This window comes from Solanum stenotomum, chromosome 3 (genome assembly GCF_019186545.1).
Source record: "Solanum stenotomum isolate F172 chromosome 3, ASM1918654v1, whole genome shotgun sequence".
NCBI classification, from domain to species: Eukaryota; Viridiplantae; Streptophyta; class Magnoliopsida; order Solanales; family Solanaceae; genus Solanum; species Solanum stenotomum.
The window spans coordinates 59,693,506-59,713,858 of record NC_064284.1 but is presented as its reverse complement, the minus strand read 5'-3'; the positions used below and the strand labels follow the sequence as shown (position 1 = coordinate 59,713,858).

The window sequence follows — 20,353 nt, the reverse complement described above, 5'->3', positions numbered from 1 at the left end:
TTGTAGACATTGAAATTGTGTGGGACTCTACTAGACATGTTTAATTTGAGTTGGGACTCTACAAGGTGTGTTGAATTTCAATTAGGGATTCTTGAAGGCTACTCAACCCTAAAACTTATTTCATATCTATATAAAGGGTACTATATCCCCTTGAAAGGACATGTCAAATATTTCGCAAAGTCATGAAATATTTATAAAGAGATCAAATTCAAATAATCCTAGTTCGAGAAATACGCCACTAATGACCCTCGAATCATGGATAAATCTTATGAGAGAAGAATCAAGGGAGGAACAAAATTGTATCTACATATTTTTATCAATAAAATCATGTTTCCTCATATTTTATTTGTGATTGCAATTTATTTTGTTTCACTTTAAAATTTGTTGCATACAAATCGACATGTCCAATGGAACCAAATTTGTCCTTCATCTCCTCTCTCACAAATCAAATCTGCAAATTTGAAATAACTAAACCACAAAGGTGGAAGTATTAGCACTTCAACCTTCGGCTTTGAGTTTCAACAAGTCTACACTCTGACAAGCCTAAAAGTAGGGGGCATTTTAGACATTGAAATTTTGTGGGACTCTACAAGACTTGTTCAATTCAAGTTGGACTCTACAAGGTGTGTTGAATTACCATTAGGATTCTTGGAGGCTACTTAACCCTAAATCCTAATTCCTTCCTATATAAAGGGTATTATATTCCCTTGTAAAGGCATCTCAAATATTCCACAAATTCATAGAATATTCATAAAGAGATCAAATTCAAATCATCCTAGTTCGAGAAATACACACTAATGACCCACAAATCATGGATAAATCTTAGAAGAATCGAGGAAGGAATAGAATTGTACCTGCATATTTATCAATAAAGTTATGTTTCTTCATATTTTATTTGTGGTTGCAATATATTTTGTTTGTGGTTGTAAACAATTTTACATAGTTTAAATTAATAAAGAATTTATATATGGTAAAGTTTTAATTGTCTTATCTTCTATTAGTTTCAAAATCCCACATAATAGGGTAATAATTAAATTACAATTAGTTAGGAAAAATACTAAACATCAATTTGATCTATTATTGAATATTTTTAATGAAGAGAAAAGCAATCAACATTGTTTGTAAAATCTTCATGTTCTTACCATAATATAGATATAGATAATGGAGCTTACCGATATATAGCATGTATGTATATCAACCTATAATGGGTCTTGATATGTTGAGTCATGGTAATAAATAAAATACCATATTTGAAAGTTTAGTATTTTATAAAAAGATTTCGTATTTTCATATTGGAACATTTAACCTTTAATTAGTTTCATCAAATGGATTCATCCATTGTCAATGAAATATATGTGTTTCCCCATATTTGTAATGCTAAAAGACTTCCTGCTGGTTCATCCATTTTAGGTAACAATTTTAGTTTGGAGATTAATCTAATTGCTAAGCATGCTTAGACTTGTCGTGGCAACATTATTGAAGAGATCCACGTTAATGCTACGTGTGGTACTTATAAATACAAGTCATTATCGTTGGATATTATTGACAAAGACATTTCAGCATTTGATTTTCTTTATCCATTATAAAAGTTTAAGTGGGATGGTGCTATAAAATTTTGGAGAGCAAAGACGCTCTTATCCAACAAATCTTGGAGTTTATTCGTACAATTGAGAACGTTACGCCTCCTTTTCAAGATGATGATACTGTTTGTGTCATCTTGATATTTGCTAAGAAAGTCTTTGTTCCTCTGCAAGAATTTAAACTTACCAAACTGAATATGCTTTTAAATTATTATGAAAACGTTGCAGCAATACTTTGAAATAAAGTTCGCGATGAAATCAAGAGATATTTGGGAAAAGACGACTCATCGTCTCTGTAAGAAGAATTTCAACTCCTAAATGATTTATGGGAAAGAATTGTAAGGAAGACAATTAATTGGAGAACCTATTTCAATCAGGATTGTGAAAGGGCACTAATAAATTCTTTAGTTGAGGTAGCTAGGAGGGAATTCATGTCATTGCCTGTAGTAAGATCAATTATGCAATACTTACAAAAAGTAGATTTTACTGAAAACGAATTGACAGATGAGTGTTTGATATGCATGAGCAGGTACTTACCTGGTTCAGAAGCATACAACATTCCTTGCAAACATAGTTTCCATTCTTGCTGCATTGAAACATGGCTTCTAAAGACACCAAATTGTTCTATGTGTCGATTCAAGTCGCCATCAACCGAGTAAAAATAGAAATACTCATCCATTTCTGGATATTCATAATTTGCATCATTGTTTTATGTTTCCTTGTTAATCAAATTCTCAGATGTAATTCGGGTACATTAATATATGAGTATTTATGTGGGAAATTGGTTTGTTTCAACTCCAACTAACCTTACTTTTCTTGTTTTCTGTAAGGAAATTACGATATAGTTTGTAAACCTGTCGCAATTATCTTTCCATAATTATAAGTTTAGCCGGCAAATAAGTAGGAAATTGAATTCCAAAATCGAAAAGGAAAAAGAAAGGTTAAGTGCCTATTTGGAAGTTTGTATTTTTGGTAATAAGAATCCGAAAAAGGAAAACGATTAAAAAAGAGTCAAATCTTAATCCTACACAAAAATTAAAAATCAACCCAAAGGAATGGAAACCTTATTTCTCTTCTCTCTCTTTTCTTTTTAGCTTGAGAGTAGAAAATATTTTTTAGGAAAATAGTTTCTAACATGGAAATCAATTCCTAGATAATTGATCTGACATTTGACCCTAACCCTAACCTGAACCCCAACTCGAGACTTGGCCTCGACCTGAGATCCGACCCCCATCTCAACCCCATGTCACGACCCAACCCACAGGACCGTGCGGACACCTATTCTAACATCTAAGTAGGAGAACCCTCGATTCCCAACGACTTATAACAATACGAAAGATAAAGGAAAACTGAGAATAAAATATATTTCAAAAGATTTTATAAATAAATGTATTAAACAACTTGAGTTAACACTTGTAAAGTAAATTAACACCCCAGGGATCTAGTCTAAACAGGCACAAGAGCTTCTAAGATTACAAGGAATAACATTAACAAGACACAGCTTCCACCATGCGAAAGGAAAGATAAAAGCTGCTGGGGATTTCTTCGTCTTCGCCTAATGAAACATCACCGACCCTGCATCCAAACTATGCCAAAAGGCATAGCAAGATTAGTATCAGTACAAACCACACGTACTAGTAGGCATCATTGGTCAACCCGACGCCCACCACATAATATAGGAAATCAACTAGTAAGAACATGCAAGTAAAACCGTTCATTCCTCCACCTATACAATTCTCGGATATCTCAAAATCACACTAGTTCTCTTACCACTAACCTTCGTCTCAGTCAACCTACTCACTAGGTTATTGATCATAGCTTTACCATTCTAACCCAAAGAAGAGTCCATAAACACAACTACCAGCATTTCGACTAACCACTCAAGACGCACCCTTTCTTTTTCCACGTTACGACTCAGCCTTAGACCACACAATGCCCTACGCCCAGACTTCCTAAAAATTAACCACAATTCCCCTTTTTCAAGGTAGGAACTACCTAGGTATTTACCTCATGTACACTACTCCCTCTTCTCAACTTATAAGAATACGGACAAGCCTTTTACTACACAATAGCACTCTTGGACCCATGGTCCCCTACTTACTGAATCACATTTCGAATTTGGCTATACTCTTCTTAAATTATTCAATACGCAAACACATACCAGTTCTCAACATAGTGGAATAATCACACGTGGATCATCATAACCTTTTATCAATTCCAGAGCAAGTATCATTCCATATCATCAATAATATACAATTAATAACAAGTGAATGGTCCTCTCATGGGACCCAAACCCAAATTGTTAGCATATCAGAACGTGGTACTCGATCCCATATTTATGTCAGAACGTGGCAACCAATCCCAGTTAGTTATGTCGGACATGGCAACTGATCCCAGTTAGTTATGCTAGAACGTGGCAACCGATCCCAGTTAGTTATGCCGGAATGTGGCAACCGATCCCATTTAGTTATGCCAGAACCTGGCAAATGATCCAATCATCACACCATAATCACAATCACAAGTATATTCTCAATAATTATACAATCAAGAAGTGATTCATGGCACATAGTTATTCGTTCATGCTCATTTACAATTTGTGTGATCAATAACGCAACATTCGCATATACACATGCTTTATAATGAATCAAAAACATGAATACATCACACAATCATAGAATTACAACCATCACCTACCCTAACCCTAACCCTAGGGCGGGGTTTTCCCATTTTAGGTACACCTCTTACGCAACATTTAGGATTACAAGCATAATCATCCTTTACAATATGCACTGTTACATCTCGCAATTTAAATAACTAGGAAGAAGCTAATAATTGGAAATAGCCATTTTTGGAAATCTGGAAAATTTGTGTAAGTTAGGAAAAGTTGAGTTTTGGTCAACTTCAAACGGCCATAACTCCTAGCTCCAAATTAGTTAGGTGTACTTCCAGATATGGTTGGAAATCTCATGGAATGATCTTTTCAAAGCCGTTGAGTTTGCGCAATTCTAAGTTAGTATGAATGAGATATGTCCTTTGGAAGTTGGATTGTGCGGTTAAGGAAAGTCTAATCCGGATTTTTGAAGGGTAGATTTGTCTTTTCCTTACCCAACTAATTTAATTCGTTTTAGTGATTTAATTAAGGGGTCAAATCAAAATTATATCAATTTAGTCAATTGGAAATTCACGCTAGGGCTTGGAGAATGCAGAAAAAGAGGAGAAATGAGAGGAAAAACTCAAGGTTCGCCAAGAACGATCGATTTTGGTGGTGGATTCGCAAAGGAATTCATCTTACAAGGTATGTGAGTCTTTCATAGTGTTGGGTTCATTCACCCACGCGCCAAACATGTTTAGTTCAGCGAAATTCGTCCTAAAAGAGTTTGAAAGTTGATGTTCTTGACATGTATTCTTGAATTTGAATGTTGTTCTTGAATTGGGCTAAATTGAGGAGTTTCTGGGATCTTTACGTTGAGTTTTAGAGTTGTTTTGAGTTAGGTTCTTGAGTACATATGCTGGGTATTGGAATCTAAAATGAATTTGAGAATGATAGTCGAGTTTAGGCGAATTGGGGCTGTAAAACGGAGAAGGAAAAAGTCAAGTGTGATCTGGCACGGTTGTAGACTTGCTCCCCCAGTGACCAAAAAGTTTCTCCACGTCGTGGTTAACACGCGGACTACTCTGTCTCAAAATTTAATTTTGTAAGTAATTATTTAAAACACCTCCGCGTCGCAGACTTGTTCCAAGACGGTGATTTCATGACTTTTCTCATGTTTAACTATTTAAGATCATTCCTAAACATCATGTGATCCTTCCTATCACAAATCAAAATCCTTGAATCCATAATTCAATTCAAGGACTAGCTAAGAGTCAAGTCAAGAGCAATTAAGATCAAAGTCAAGAGAAGTTCTTAGAGTTTTTCAAAAGTCTTTTCCAAATGTTTTAACTTTGTTTTAAGACTTAAAGCTCAAGTTGAGTAAAGAGTAAAGAGTAAAGAGTAAAGTTTGAAGTCCATTTCTTCAAAAGTATATGGGGACTATGTATTCCCAGAGGGTTTAAAATGTTTTCACATTTAAACAAGAAAGGAAACCTCGATTTCCAAAGGTCCTACGGGCTAGTTTTCAGAAAAGAGTAATCGCTTTCTAAATGAAGCAAGAGGGGAAACTTTGGTTTCCAAGATAGCCTTTGAGCTAAGTTTTTGAGCACTAATGTCAAATCATAGAAAAAGTATGTTTTTAAACATAAAGAGCTAGTATCATATTTTGGGAGTAGTATTGAGCACCAATATGGGGGAGCATTCAGAGAACCCACAGCTCCCATAAACCATGTAGCCATCATGGGTAGAAAAGGGTCATACTTTTTAGATGAACCCTTAGTGCTTTTTATCATAGACTAGTGGATCCACTTAGTAGTTCAGGTCCTATACCCTTGGCAAGGTATAGGATGCCTTGGCAGCATGAGGTAACACGTTGTATCATCACTATAGCTCTTAAGTGATGGTTGTCGGTTAGAGAAACTCCCACATAAGTTAATTGTATTCTTATATACATAGTTATTTGTATTTTTACATACATTTCAGAGTTTTAGTGTATCTTTGCATACAGACAGAGTTGACATCATGTTTTAAAATCCTTTTCTTTATATTGCACTTGTTTTAAACTGCTTTATATGGAAATGAGTTCAGTTATGTTGAGTTGAGTTGAGCCAGGTAAGTTCTTCAGTTTTGTTTTTAGTTTCTTTTCAAGCTTAAGTTATGTTTAGAATTCCAACTCGCATACTCGTACATTCAATGTACCGATGCCAGTTGGCATGCATCCTATTATAATGCAGACGCAGGTAACCAGGATTAGCATTCAGTGCATGGTTAAGCCAGTTGAGCTTCAGAGTTGTTGGTGAGCCTCCTTACATTCCGGAGGATCCCCCTTTTTTAATCACTTTATCATTTTAGCTCATTAGGATGTCGTGGGCCTGTACCGACAACCATCTCAGTTATTTTAGAGGCTTCATAGATAGTCAATTAGATGTTAGTTCATTCGTCATCATTTTGTTATTGGCTTATGTTTAGATTTGAGTTGCCATTTTGGCTAAGTTAAATGTTTATTTTTAAAAAATTATGAGTTCAGTTTGAGACATGTTGAGTTATCTTGTGTTTGGATTATCTTTCCTATGTTTAAGTCTTCCACTGAGTAAGTAAGTCAGGCCAAGGGTTCGCTTGGGGCCAGCAATGGTTCTTGAGTGTCGGCCACGTCCAGGGTGTAGGCTCGGGGAGTGACAAACTTGGTATTAGAGCAAAGAGTTCAAGAGTCCTAGGGAGTGTATGATGCCCTGTTTGTAGAGTCCTAGTTATCAGTGTGAAGCGCGCCACATCTATAATTAGGAGGTTTCAACACTTAGGAAAATTTCTCACTTCTTTCACACTCATTTCGTGCGTTGGAGTTTGATCTCTAAAAAGTAGCTTCTAATTTGTGCTTGCGCATATTTTCAGATAATCATGCCTCCACGAAGAGCTGTCAGAGGTTGTCCTGATAGACGCAATGTTGAGGAACAAGAGTTACTAAATGCACCTGAAGTGCAACCTCAGGATGAAGTTACCAATGCTGAATTCAGGGAAGCAATCAGGATGCTAAGTCAGGCTGTGACTAACTAGGTTGGGCAGCAAAGGGGAGCTCGACAATAAGAAGCTGGCACTTCAAGGATTCGTGAGTTCTTAAGGATGAATCCTCCTAGCTTCACTAGTTCAAGCATTATTGAGGATCCAAAGAACTTCATTGAGGAACTGAAAAAGGTATTCAATGTGATGCATATTGCTGATACTAGGAGAGTTGTGCTAGCTGCATATCCACTGAAGAATGTTGCTAGGACCTGGTTTGATCAGTGGAAAGAGGGTAGATCTAAGGATGCACCACCTGCGAGTTGGGCTTGTTTTGAGGAGACTTTCTTTGGGTGTTTCTTTCCTCGAGAACTGAAGGAGGCTAAGGTACGAGAATTTCTTACCCTTAAACAGGAGTCGCTAAGTGTTCATGAGTATGGGTTGAAGTTCACCCAATTATCCTGTTATGCTCCAGAGATGGTTGCGGACATGAGGAGTAAAATGAGCTTGATTGTTGTTGGGCTATCTCGTTTGTCTAGTAAGGAAGGTAGGGCTGCAATGCTAATTAGGGACATGGACATATCGAGGTTAATGGTATGTGTGCAGCAGGCTGAGGAAGAGAAGCTAAGGGATAGAGAAGAGTTTAAGAACAAGAGAGTTAAGACAGAGAATGAGTCTGGGCAGCAGAAGAGTAGTGCCAACTGGTCATCCTTCCAACATAAACAGAAGGGACCTGCTCTATCATTTGCTAGTGCACCTGCACCTAAGAACAAAGGTGAGTACAATAGTCAAAATTTCAGAGCTAAACCTGATTATTCTCAGGGTAGCATGGCACAAGGGGGTAGTAGGCCTCCTGCATGCGCTAAGTAAGGTAGGAACCACTCAGGTACTTGTCGTGAGGGCTCCACTGGTTGTTTCAAGTGTGGTCAGAATAGGCATTTCATGCGAGAGTGTCCAAAGAACAGGCAATGTAATGGTAATGGGGGCAATAGAGCCCAGTCTTCTTCAGTTGCTCCACCAGACAAAACTGCACCTAAAGGGACTTCTTCCAGTACTGGCGGAGGAACAAACCGCTTATATGCTATCAACAGTCACCAAGAGCAAAAGGATTCGCCAGATGTTGTCACTGGTATGATCCAAGTCTTTAACTTTACTTTTTATGCTTTGCTAGACCCAGGAGAGAATTTGTCCTTTGTAACTCCATATGTTACTATGAATTTTGATATTATTCCTGAGCAACTTAGTGAACCATTCAGTGTTTCTACACTTGTTGGTGAGTCCATTCTAGCATTAAGAGTTTATCGTGATTGTCTCATTTCCGTCAATCACAATTGTACCATGGCTGATTTAATTGAGTTAGATATGATAGATATTGATGTCATTCTTGGTATGGACTGACTTCATGCCTGTTATTCCTCAGTTGATTGTAGAACTCGAGTTGTCAAGTTCCAGTTTCCAAATGAGCCAGTCTTAGAGTGGAAAAGTAATTCAGCAGCGCCTAAGGGTCGTTTCATTTAGTACCTTAAGGCAACGAAGTTAGTTTCTAAAGGGTGTGTCTATCACTTAGTCCGAGTTAATGACTCTATTGTTGAGATACCTCATATCCAGTCAGTTCCTATAGTAAAAGAGTTTCCAAAAGTCTTTCCAGATGATCTTCACAGAGTCCCTCCTAAGAGAGAGATAGACTTCGGTATAGATCTTCTTCCAGATACTCGTCATATCTCTATTCTGCCGTATAGAATGGCACCATCAGAGTTGAAAGAGCTTAAAGAGCAGTTAAATGATCTCCTAGATAAAGGTTTTATTCGACCAAGTGTCTCACCTTGGGGTGCTCCGGTCTTATTTGTGAGAAAGAAAGATGGTTCCCTTAGGATGTGTATTGATTACTGTCAGTTAAACAAGGTTACCATCAAGAACAAGTATCTTCTTCCAAGAATTGATGATCTTTTCGATCAACTTTAGGTGCTTCTTGTTTTTCGAAGATAGACCTCAGATCTGGCTACTATAAATTGAAAGTAAGGGAATGTGATATTCCCAAGACAGCATTCAGGACCCATTATGGTCATTATGAGTTTCTGGTCATGTCGTTCGGTTTGACTAATGCACCTGCAGCGTCATGAACCTTATGAATAGAGTCTTCAAACCTTATTTAGATATGTTTGTTATCGTCTTCATTGATGTCATACTAATCTATTCAAGGAATGAAGAAGATCATACTAGCCACTCAGAATAGTTCTTCAGACTTTGAAAGATAAGAAGTTGTATGTTAAGTTCTCAAAATGTGAGTTTTGGCTTGAGTCTGTGGCGTTCTTGGGCTACATAGTTTTCGGTGATGGAATTCGAGTTGATACCCAAAAGATAGAGGCAGTGCAAAGTTGGCCTAGACCCACATCTCCGATTGATATTAAGAGTTTCTTGGGCTTGGTTGGATATTATAGAAGCTTCATAGAGGGGTTCTCGTCTATTTCGTCCCCTTTGACCAAATTGACTCAGAAGACAGTTACGTTTCAATGGTCTGAAGCTTGAGAGAAAAGCTTTCAGGAATTGAAAAAGAGGTTAACTACTGCCCCAGTATTGACCTTACCAGAAGGCACGCAAGATTTTTTGGTGTATTGTGACGCATCTAGAATTGGTTTGCGTTGTGTATTAATGCAGAATGGCAAGGTTATAGCTTATGCCTCCAGACAGTTGAAAGTTCATGAGAAGAACTACCCAACCCATGAATTAGAGTTGGCTGCTGTAGTATTCGCTTTGAAGATATGGCATCATTATTTGTATGGTGTTCATGTTGATGTATTCACTGATCACAACAGCCTCCAGTATGTGTTTACTCAGAAAGAACTCAATCACAGATAGAGAAGGTGGTTAGAATTACTCAAGGATTATGACATGAGTATTATTTACCACTCAGGTAAGGCTAATGTTGTTGCTGATGCCTTAAGCAGGTTGTCTATGGGTAGTACCGCCCATGTTGAGGAAGAAAAGAGAGAGTTAGCAAAATATGTGCATAGACTTGGGTGCTGGGAGTCAGGCTCATGGATTCCACAGAAGGAGAAATAGTGGTGATGAATGGGGCTGAACCATCATTAGTGTCATAAGTAAAAGGCAAGCAAGACCAAGACCCTATTTTGCTTGTATTGAAGGCAAATGTCCATAAGCAAAAAGTATTAGCTTTTGAACAAGGGGGAGATGGCGTACTAAGATATCAAGGTAGATTGTGTGTACCAATAGTGGATGGACTCCAAGAGAGGATCATGGAGGAAGCTCATAGCTCCAGATATTCCATTCATTTGGGTTCCACAAAGATGTATCGTGATTTGAAAGAGGTGTATTAGTGGAATAGTATGAAGAAGGGCATTGCAGAATTTGTTGCTAAGTGCCCAAATTGCCAACAAGTTAAAGTAGAGCACCAAAGGCCCGGTGGCTTGGCTCAGACTATAGAACTTCCAGAATGAAAGTGGGAGATGATTAATATAGATTTCATCACAGGTTTACCAAGGTCTCGCAAGCAACATGATTCTATTTGGGTGATTGTCAACAGAATGACAAAATCTGCCTGTTTTTTGCCGGTGAAGACTACTCATTCAACAGAAGATTATGCCAGGTTATCTAATCAGGAGGTGGTAAGACTTCATGGAGTCCTAGTCTCCATTATTTAAGACAGAGGTGCACAATTTACTACACATTTTGGAAGTCATTCCAAAAAGGTTTGGGTTCAAAGGTGAACTTAATTACCGCATTTCATCCTCAGACAGATGGGCAAGTAGAGCGCACTATCTAGAATTTAGAGGATATGTTGAGGGAGTGCGTGATCGATTTCAACGGTAATTGGGATGATCATCTACCTCTCATCGAGTTCGCTTACAACAATAGTTACCATTCTAACATCCAGATGGCTCTATATGAAACTCTTTATGGGAGAAGATACAGATCTCCTATTGGATGGTTTGAAGTTTGTTAGGCAGGGTTGATAGGACCATATCTAGTTCATCAAGTTATGGAAAAGGTGAAAGTAATTCAAGAGAGGTTGAATATGGCGCAGAGTCGCCGGAAATCCTACACTGATGTTGGGAGAAGCGCGTTAGAGTTCGAAGTAGATGATTGGGTATATCTAAAAGTTTCACTCATGAAGGGTGTTATGAGGTTTGGTAAAAAGGGGAAACTTAGTCCCCGGTATATTGGACCTTATCAAATATCCAAGAGAATTGGCAATGTAGCTTATGAGTTACAGCTATCACAAGAGTTAGCCACGGTTCATCCGGTGTTTTACATCTCCATGTTGAAGAAGTGCATGGGCGATGCTTCATTGATCATACCAACTAAAAAAATTGAGATCAAGGATAACTTATCTTATGAGGAGATTCTTGTTCAGATTCTAGATCGCCAAGTTCGCAAGTTGAGAACAAAAGAGGTAGCATTAGTCAAAGTCCTTTGGAGGAATCAAATTATTGAGGAAGCTACTTGGGAAGCTAAAGAGGACATTAATAGGAGATATCCACATCTCTTAGAGTCCGGAGAAAGAGCAGACCAAGGTACTAATTCTCTTCTTAGTACTCTTTAAATTATGAGTAAGCATCTTGTTTGTTACATTTGCTTGTTGGGTGTTTGAACTTGATATTACACCCTTAGCATAGTAAGAGTAATCTCATTCGAGGACGAATGCTCCCAAGGGGGAGATATTGCAACATCTCGCAATTGAAATAACTAGGAAGAAGCTAATAATTGGAAATAGCCATTTTTGGAAAGAATGAAAATCTAGAAAATTTGTTTGTTAGGAAAAGTTGAGTTTTGGTCAACTTCAAACGGCCATAACTCTTAGCTCCGGATGAGTTAGGTGTACTTCCAGATATTTTTGGAAATCTCTTCGAATGATCTTTCCAATGTCATTGAGTTTGCGCAATTCTGAGTTAGTATGAGTGAGATATGCCCTTTGGAAGTTGGGTTGTGCGGTTAAGGAAAGTCTAATCCGGATTTTTTAAGGGTAGATTAGTCTTTTCCTTACCCAATTAATTTAATTAGTTTTAGTGAATTAATTAAGGGGTCAAATAAGAATGAGATCAGTTTAGTCAATTGGAAATTCACGCTAGGGCTTGGAGAAAAGAGAAAAAGAGGAGAAATGAGAGGAAAAGCTTAAGGTTCGTAAAAACGATTGATTTTGGTTGTGGATTTGCCAGGGAATTCATCTTACAAGGTATGTGAGTCTTTCATAGCGTTGGGTTCATTCACCCATGCGCCAAACATGTTTAGTTTAGCGAAATTCATCCTAAAAGAGTTTGAAAGTTGATGTTTTTGACATATATTCTTGAATTTGAATATTGTTCTTGAATTGGGCTGAATTGAGGAGTTTCTGAGATCTTTACGTTAAGTTTTAGAGTTGTTTTGAGTTAGGTTCTTGAGTACATATGCTGGGTATCGAAATCTAAAATGAATTTGAGAATGATAGTCGAGTTTAGGCAAATTGGGGTTGTAAAACGGAGAAGGAAAAAGTCGAGTGTGATCTGGCACGCAAGTCCGCGTCGCGGACTAGCTCCCCAGTGACCAAAAAGTTTCTCCGCGTCACGATTAAGACACGGACTCCTCTGTCTCAAAATTTAATTTCGCAAGTAATTATTTAAAACACCTCTGCGTCACGGACTTGTTCCAAGACGGTGATTTCATGACTTTTCTCATGTTTAACTATTTAAGATCATTCTTAAACATCATGTGATCCTTCCTATCATAAATCAAAATCCTTCAATCCATAATTCAATTCAAGGACTAGTTAAGAGTCAAGTCAAGAGCAGTTAAGATCAAAGTCAAGAGAAGTTCTTAGAGTTATCCAAAAGTCTTTTCCAAATGTTTTAACTTTGTTTTAAGACTTAAAGTTCAAGTTGAGTAAATAGTAAAGAGTAAAGTTTGAAGTCCATTTCTTCAAAAGTATACGGGGACAATGTATTCCCAAAGGGTTTTAAATGTTTTCACATTTAAACAAGAAAGGAAACCTCGATTTCCAAAGGGCCTTCGGGCTAGTTTTCAGAAAAGAGTAATCGCTTTCTAAATGAAGCAAGAGAGGAAACTTTGATTTCCAAGATAGACTTTGAGCTAAGTTTTTGAGCACTAATGTCAAATCATAGAAGAAGTATGTTTTTAAACATAAAGAGCTAGTATCATATTTTGGGAGTAGTATTGAGCATCGATATGGGGGAGCGTTCAGAGAAACCACAACCCCCATAAACCATGTAGCTATCATGGGTAGAAAAGGGTCATACTTTTTAGATGAACCCTTAGTGCTTTTTATCATAGACTAGTGGATCCACTTAGTAGTTCAGGTTATATACCTTTGACAAGGTATAGGATGTCTTGGCAACATGAGGTAACACGCTGTATCATCACTATAGCTCTTAAGTGATGGTTGTCGGTTAGATAAACTCCAACATAAGTTAATTGTATTCTTATATACACAGTTATTTGTATTTTTACATACATTTCAGAGTTTTAGTGTATCTTTGCATACATACAGAATTGACATCATGTTTTAAACAACTTTTCATTATATTGCACTTGTTTTAAACTGCTTTATATGGAAATGAGTTCAGTTATATTGAGTTGAGTTGAGCCAGGTAAGTTCTTCAGTTTCTTTTCAAGCTTAAGTTATGTTTAGCATTCCAACTCGCATACTCGTACATTCAATGTACTGATGCCAGTTGGCCTACATCTAATTATGATGCAGACGCAGGTAACTAGGATCAGCATCCAGTGCATGGTTGAGCCAATTGAGCTTTAGAGTTGTTGGTGAGCCTCCTTGCATTCCGGAGGATCCCCCTTTTTCATTACTTTATCATTTTAGCTCATTAGGATGTTGTGGGGCTATCTCGATATCCATCTCAGTTGTTTTAGAGGCTTCATAAATAGTCAGTTAGATGTTAGTTCATTCGTCATCATTTTGTTATTGGCTTATGTTCAGATTTGAGTTGCCATTTTGGCAAAGTTAAAATGTTTATTTTTAAAACATTTGAGTTCAGTTTGATACATGTTAAGTTATCTTGTATTTGGATTCTCTTTCTTATGTCTAAGTCTTCCACTAAGTAAGTAAGTCAGGCTAAGGGTTCGCTTGGGGCCAGCAATGGTTCTCGAGTGCCGACCACGTCCAAGGTGTAGGCTCAGGGTGTGACATGCACAACGGTATACACATACATTCTACTAACGATTAACAATATACTACGCAGCAAGCACAAATTTATAACTACTCAATTAAATAAACCTAGCCTACCTGGGTGTCAAGCAGTTGTAAAGGGGTTGAAGCTCCAAATCCGGCTTTCCAATGACGAGTCGACGATTCTTGGCCAAAATCCGCACTCTATTGACATCCCCTCACTAGAATTCTCTTTCTTCTTGTTTCCCAAGCTTAGGAAGGCTTTTGGAGTGTTTCTGGGGTGTTTTATGTCTAAATTAGGTATTTTAGAAAGAAGGAGTAAATAGGATTTCACGTTATTTATATTTTGTCTCGCATATCCCTCCCTGGCGGCGACTTACCCTATTGTGGCACTGCCACCATAACGGGATCTGTCCCTCTCTGGCGGGACAGTGGACCCAAATTTTTCCCCACCTTTCGTTTTACCTAAATAACGACGATTCGGGTCGTTACAATAGATACCAATTTACCCCTCGTTTTGTCCCCAAACGACTAGTTCACGAAACATCACATGCTCTGATTTTTAGAGTAGTTCTAACTAACGAAAAGAGACCATCACGAAACCACGAAGAATGGTGATTTTTCAAATATTTGTCACAAGAAGGTTACTATACCCAAGGACTTAAAAGAAAATTGAGGCAACACACGAAGAAACCAAGGCGTCCTTAAATTTCATAGCTTGTCCCGCCAAGTTGGCATCCCTCCCGTTGAGGCGGGGCCGCTGTGGCGCGACATCTCCCACTAAAGCAGGAGATTGGAAAATAGTAAAAGGGGGAATGAGGAACAGTTTCCTCATTTCTCCCTTTTTCCTTATTCAAATTTCTCAAAACTCTCTCTGTTCAATTGGTCCGGACGTCAATTCTAAGGTAAATATCTCGTTCCTTACACTCTATACTTCAATACTTGATTAACTACGATTGCATGCTTCTATTCAATTGCTTAGAAACAGTTTTCGGGGGTGGTTGACAATAGGTTGTTAACTTGATAGAAAAACGTAGCATGGGTACTTTCCTTACGTCTCCACAACATCCTGGGTGTGAGGATTTTGTAAAACTACGATTGAATAGGTGCAAAAATGGGTAGGTATCATTTTTGTAGAAGCAAGGGGTTAGTACCAACCACACGATATTGAGTAAGCAAACTCCTAAACACAAAGTTAAGGATATAGAAACGGGTACTCCTACCACTCCAACCGAGCCTCCACAACTACAAACTGCATAAAATCAATCCAACCTAGCAGTTCACAATTTACGTAGCACACAACTCAATAACAACACTCCAACAATAATAGATCAGCAACACACGTGATCAAGTTCATCAATCACAAGTTCCACAAAAAGGTACTCACAAGTTCACAAATGAAATTGATATGCAATGAATGAAATGCAGTGTCAACTATATATGGTGATGCAAGTCTGACCTATTGATACACACCTGATGTCTCTGAGTTCGGGATTCATGGAGGACTTATCAGTCCATGCATCTGTCGTGGCATATGTCACTCGATAATAGAATATGTCGCGGCGTGTGGCACGTCCCTCATTAATAGAATATGGCACAGCGTGTGACATGTTCCTTAATAATAGAATCCATCGCGGTGTGGGATACGTCCCTCAATAATAGAATCTTTCGTGGCGTGCGACACGTCCCTTGAATCATAAGATTCGTCGCGGCGCGCGACATGTCCCTTGAAATGGTACGTTCTCTTTAATTCATTACTCTTTCTCAATTCACATAACACTTGTCATAATCATATCTCAGAACCAGTGCAATTGACACGTTTACCAGTTCATTTCATTTCTTCAATACCTCAAATTGTTCTCAATAAATCAAGTCACATAATTTGTAAGTAAACACGCTCAATTCTATAATCAATTTCCTAATCTTGCTATCAATAAACATGTCAAGACTCGTATTCGCTTGAAGGTTAAATCTTAATTCCTCTAAATATTAAATTATAATGGTATTCATATAATATAATACACCAATATTTAATTACTTATCTCAATATATCAAAACTTAATTTATAATATGACAACAAAATAATACTTAATTAAAATTGAAGCCAACTGGTTACGAAACTAGTGGCGACAACCATGAAACCAAAACACCCATTGATCCTTACATTTAAATCTAACCCCATTTACATCTTTTTTTCATCTCTAAATCATAATAAAATCATTACTCAATTATTATTTGTCCACTAACTTTATTTGTTCATTAATCTGTAACCTCTTGAAACCACATCTTCTCATCCAAACATAAATACTACTTCCTCCGTCTCATTTTATATGTCACATTTTTATTGTGCACTTGCATTAAGAAATGATGTAACTATACCCTTCTGCCCTTATTTAATGTTTTCTTAAGTCAACTTTATTAATAAATGACAAGATTAATTAACTATTCTATCAATGGTATAATAGGCAAAATATGATAATTTATGCACAAATTTTATAAAATGACAAATATTGTGGTTCAGCTATTTATAAAAAGGGATGACATATAAAATGGGACGGAGGGGTACTTCATACACCTACATCATAGCTCAATTTCACATATTCAGAGATCTGGGTAAAGTTGTACCTGGTGAAAATTGAATGCCTTTTGGTTGTTGTCGCCAACATATTCTCCCCTTCTTGTTATAATTAAAATAATAACGAAAAAGGGTCAAAATTGCCTCTGAATTATGCGAAATAGACCATTTATATCCTTCGTTATATTTTGGGATTAAAAATGCATCTGCCGTTATTCTAAGAGACCACAAATACCCTCAAGAGTTAACACCCCAAATTTTTATTGGCATGGCAAGTCACGTGGGACTAATCCTTCCACCTAAGTGTTGCCAACTACCCAACTAGGATTCACTACAAAAGAATTAGACCTTTAGCGGCAATAACAGCCGCCACAAAAGCTTAGAATATCGTCACTAAAGGTTTTATAACATTAAATTCTGATTTTGTGTATTTTTTTCCTTCATTTCTTTCAAAAAAATCAAAAATGATTCGATTAAGGAGGAATTTGAATACACTGTATATTTTATTTTTATGTCATATGTAAATGTATAAAATATACAATGATGCATTATGTAAGAGGATATTTGAATTGAGAAGTAATTTTGATGATTTTCGTAATAATATTGAATGTTTTAAATATTGATAGTGCAAGTTATTTATTTTAGAAAATTAGGTTGCAACTGAAAATTAATTATCATATTTTTTTTGTTGAAAAAGTAAGTTTTACTAGCGAATGGGTGTTGCAACCTTAGTCGCCACTAAAAATCACTCATAACCAACCTTTAGTGACAATATTTCGGGATTTTGTGGCGACTTTGTCGCTGCTAAACGTCAAGTTCTTTTGTAGTGAATTCTAGTTAGCAACGCTTAGGTGGAGGGATTAGTCCCATGTGGCTTGTCATATCACTAAAAATTTAGAATGCTAAAAGTTTTTTTAGAATGATTTCCATAAGTACAGTTTTATCTATTATACATGATCATTTATCTGAATTATATTCGTTAGATACATATGTATATAGAAATGTATGTAATGACAATATCTAAGGATGAATCATTCAAATACATATGTATCTACTATACAATAAATATATGTGTATCATATATATGTATCTAGTATGTAGATACACGTACAATTTATAAGCCAAAATTCATTTACGAGCATATCTAGATATGAAAGAATCCATGTTCTTGATACATGTAGATGACCAGATACTCATATTCTTGATAGATACAATTCAGAAATATATCAGAAGTTAATGTCTACCATGTTGATAAATTCTTCATTAGATACAGTTACACGTATATACCTAATAGATATATGAAGACTTATTGCATATATAATGAAAAAGAAAAAGATACATTAACATGTTTAAATACAACAGATACATCTAATAACAAGATTCAAAACTTTTAAGACTGAGATACATAACATTAATTTCAGATACATAAATAAGAAATCATGTTTAATCTTTCTCTCAATTGTATCTCTATCGCAGCCTACAGCGAAAATAATTAGTTAATAAAAATACAACATACCACCTTGAATTTATCAAAAATATACTTGAAAATCCAAAGAATTCATAGCTTCGGTAATAAAGAGTTTGTGGAGTCTTCGACAATGAATGTGAACTGTTTGGCCGATCCACTAAATAACTTGAAAGCTTTCTTTATAATAGTTACTTCGATTTGGTCTCGTTAGAAAGGAACAATACAAAGTAAGGTTTAAGTTCAGGAGATTTTGTTGGTCATGGTGATGATATCTTGAGAAGAAAAGTGTGGATTAGCCGTTGTTGAAAAGAAATTGTATGGTGAAATTCTTGAATCAAAAAGAATGAGAGATAATTGAGTGATAAATATGGGAGGGGAGAATAAAGAGAGAGTGGTTGATTTGGAGTAAAAGAGTAAATCAAGGAGATAACTAATCAATTTAAATTTTGAGGAATGTGGGTATTACATTCAATAATATATGGTATAAAATATTTAAAATGCTAATATATGTAATTATTTGGAAGTAGATATAATATTAATATATATATATGATAGTAATATGTATCTAATAAGATAGGTTTAGGATATATATATATATATATATATATATATTGTTAGTGAAAAATTACAAAATAACAAAAAAATGCAAGATTACAATTGAAAATAAAATGAAGAAATAAATCTCTTCAGGCTGAGGCACGGATATCTTGCTCTCTTTATGGAGATTCAAGCTCACTGCAACAAATGTTTTTCACTGGTCCAGTAGTAGTCCTTCTTGACTTGTCTCCTCCAGGATACAACAGCCTATTCACAATATTTAACTCAACAACTCTGGACAAGAGTTGAGTTCAAAGCTCCACAAAAAGAATATCTCCCTTCAACTAATAAGAACTCTCTTTTTTGACTAACTCTTTCACTCTATATTTTTCTTGTGTGTTGTGTATCCCAATCCAAATGAAGATCATCACTATTTATACTAGAAGAAGTCTTCCTAGCAATATATAGGAAGATAATGGAATAGTAAATAGTGAAAATAATTGTCTTAGGAGTTACATAGGTTACAAAGTATAATGGAGGAATAAAGAATGAAAATAAATAGAGTGTAACAAATGCCTCCAACGGCAAATGAACATGATGCCCAATTCCAACGTTCACTAGAATGTTTTTGCCAGCATTTTATGATCACTAAGTCAATGGCCAATTCATGAGTAATTAGGCAATATTAAGACACCAAAATAATGAGCAAATTTAATAAGAAAAATAATATTAAAATGAATCTCCCATTCATTTTAATATTAGACAAGAGAGTATATCAGCTGAAGGAAGACTACTATGCATAATGAAGGTGTGCTCTGCATTGAACCTCCACTTAGTGAAACAGTAACTTTTACTCCAGAGACGTAGTGGTCTCAGACTTGAACTATGACTACTTAAGGGAAATAAAATATCACTGGTCACACATAATAATCAAGGTGTTGACATGAGCTTTAAACTCAGCACGTTGTGGCAATGTGCTATCCCGATTTCATGAGTGCTTTTGAGAATAAGCCCAATTCTCATAGGAAGTGACCTACTTCCACACATCACATAGGTGAAATCTGTCAAGAGTGCTCCTGTAAGCTTAACACTCCACCCATACGGGCTACAGATATTCATTAAGAGTTTTATCAACTCAACCTTCACAAACTACAGGAAACAATGCACTCACATCATAGGGAGGGAATAAAAAGATAGTGCATTTTTCACAACAAGTCATCATATGATTAGTTTTTCCCTTTGAACCTGGTTATAGGATCTCTAGTCCCCAGGTTGGGTTTCCTCATATATGACTCAAGGATTTATAGGCTTCAATCCCATCCCCCTCTATGTGCTCCAGACCTTTTCTCTCGTTAAGGCCTTCGTAAGAGCAGGATCTGCAAAATTATCACAAGATTTGACATAATCAACATTAATGGTACCATTTGTCAAATACGATCTTACATTACTGTGTTTCCTCCTTATAGGTCTGGATTTA

The 20,353-nt window shown here is 36.5% G+C and overlaps 2 protein-coding genes across 2 annotated transcripts in view; one reads left to right on the top strand and one right to left on the bottom strand.

Annotated features, from left to right (window-relative positions):
- The window catches only part of LOC125859849 (uncharacterized), a 662,179-nt gene that overhangs the window by 238,834 nt on the left and 402,992 nt on the right, over positions 1-20,353 (bottom strand). The gene's annotated exons all lie outside the window — the stretch shown is intronic.
- On the top strand, positions 7,288-12,702 carry LOC125859106 (uncharacterized). Its single transcript, XM_049538830.1, has 4 exons — positions 7,288-7,855; positions 8,174-8,293; positions 12,339-12,355; positions 12,553-12,702. Exons 1-4 carry the CDS (start codon positions 7,288-7,290, stop codon positions 12,700-12,702), a joined length of 855 nt encoding a protein of 284 aa, XP_049394787.1.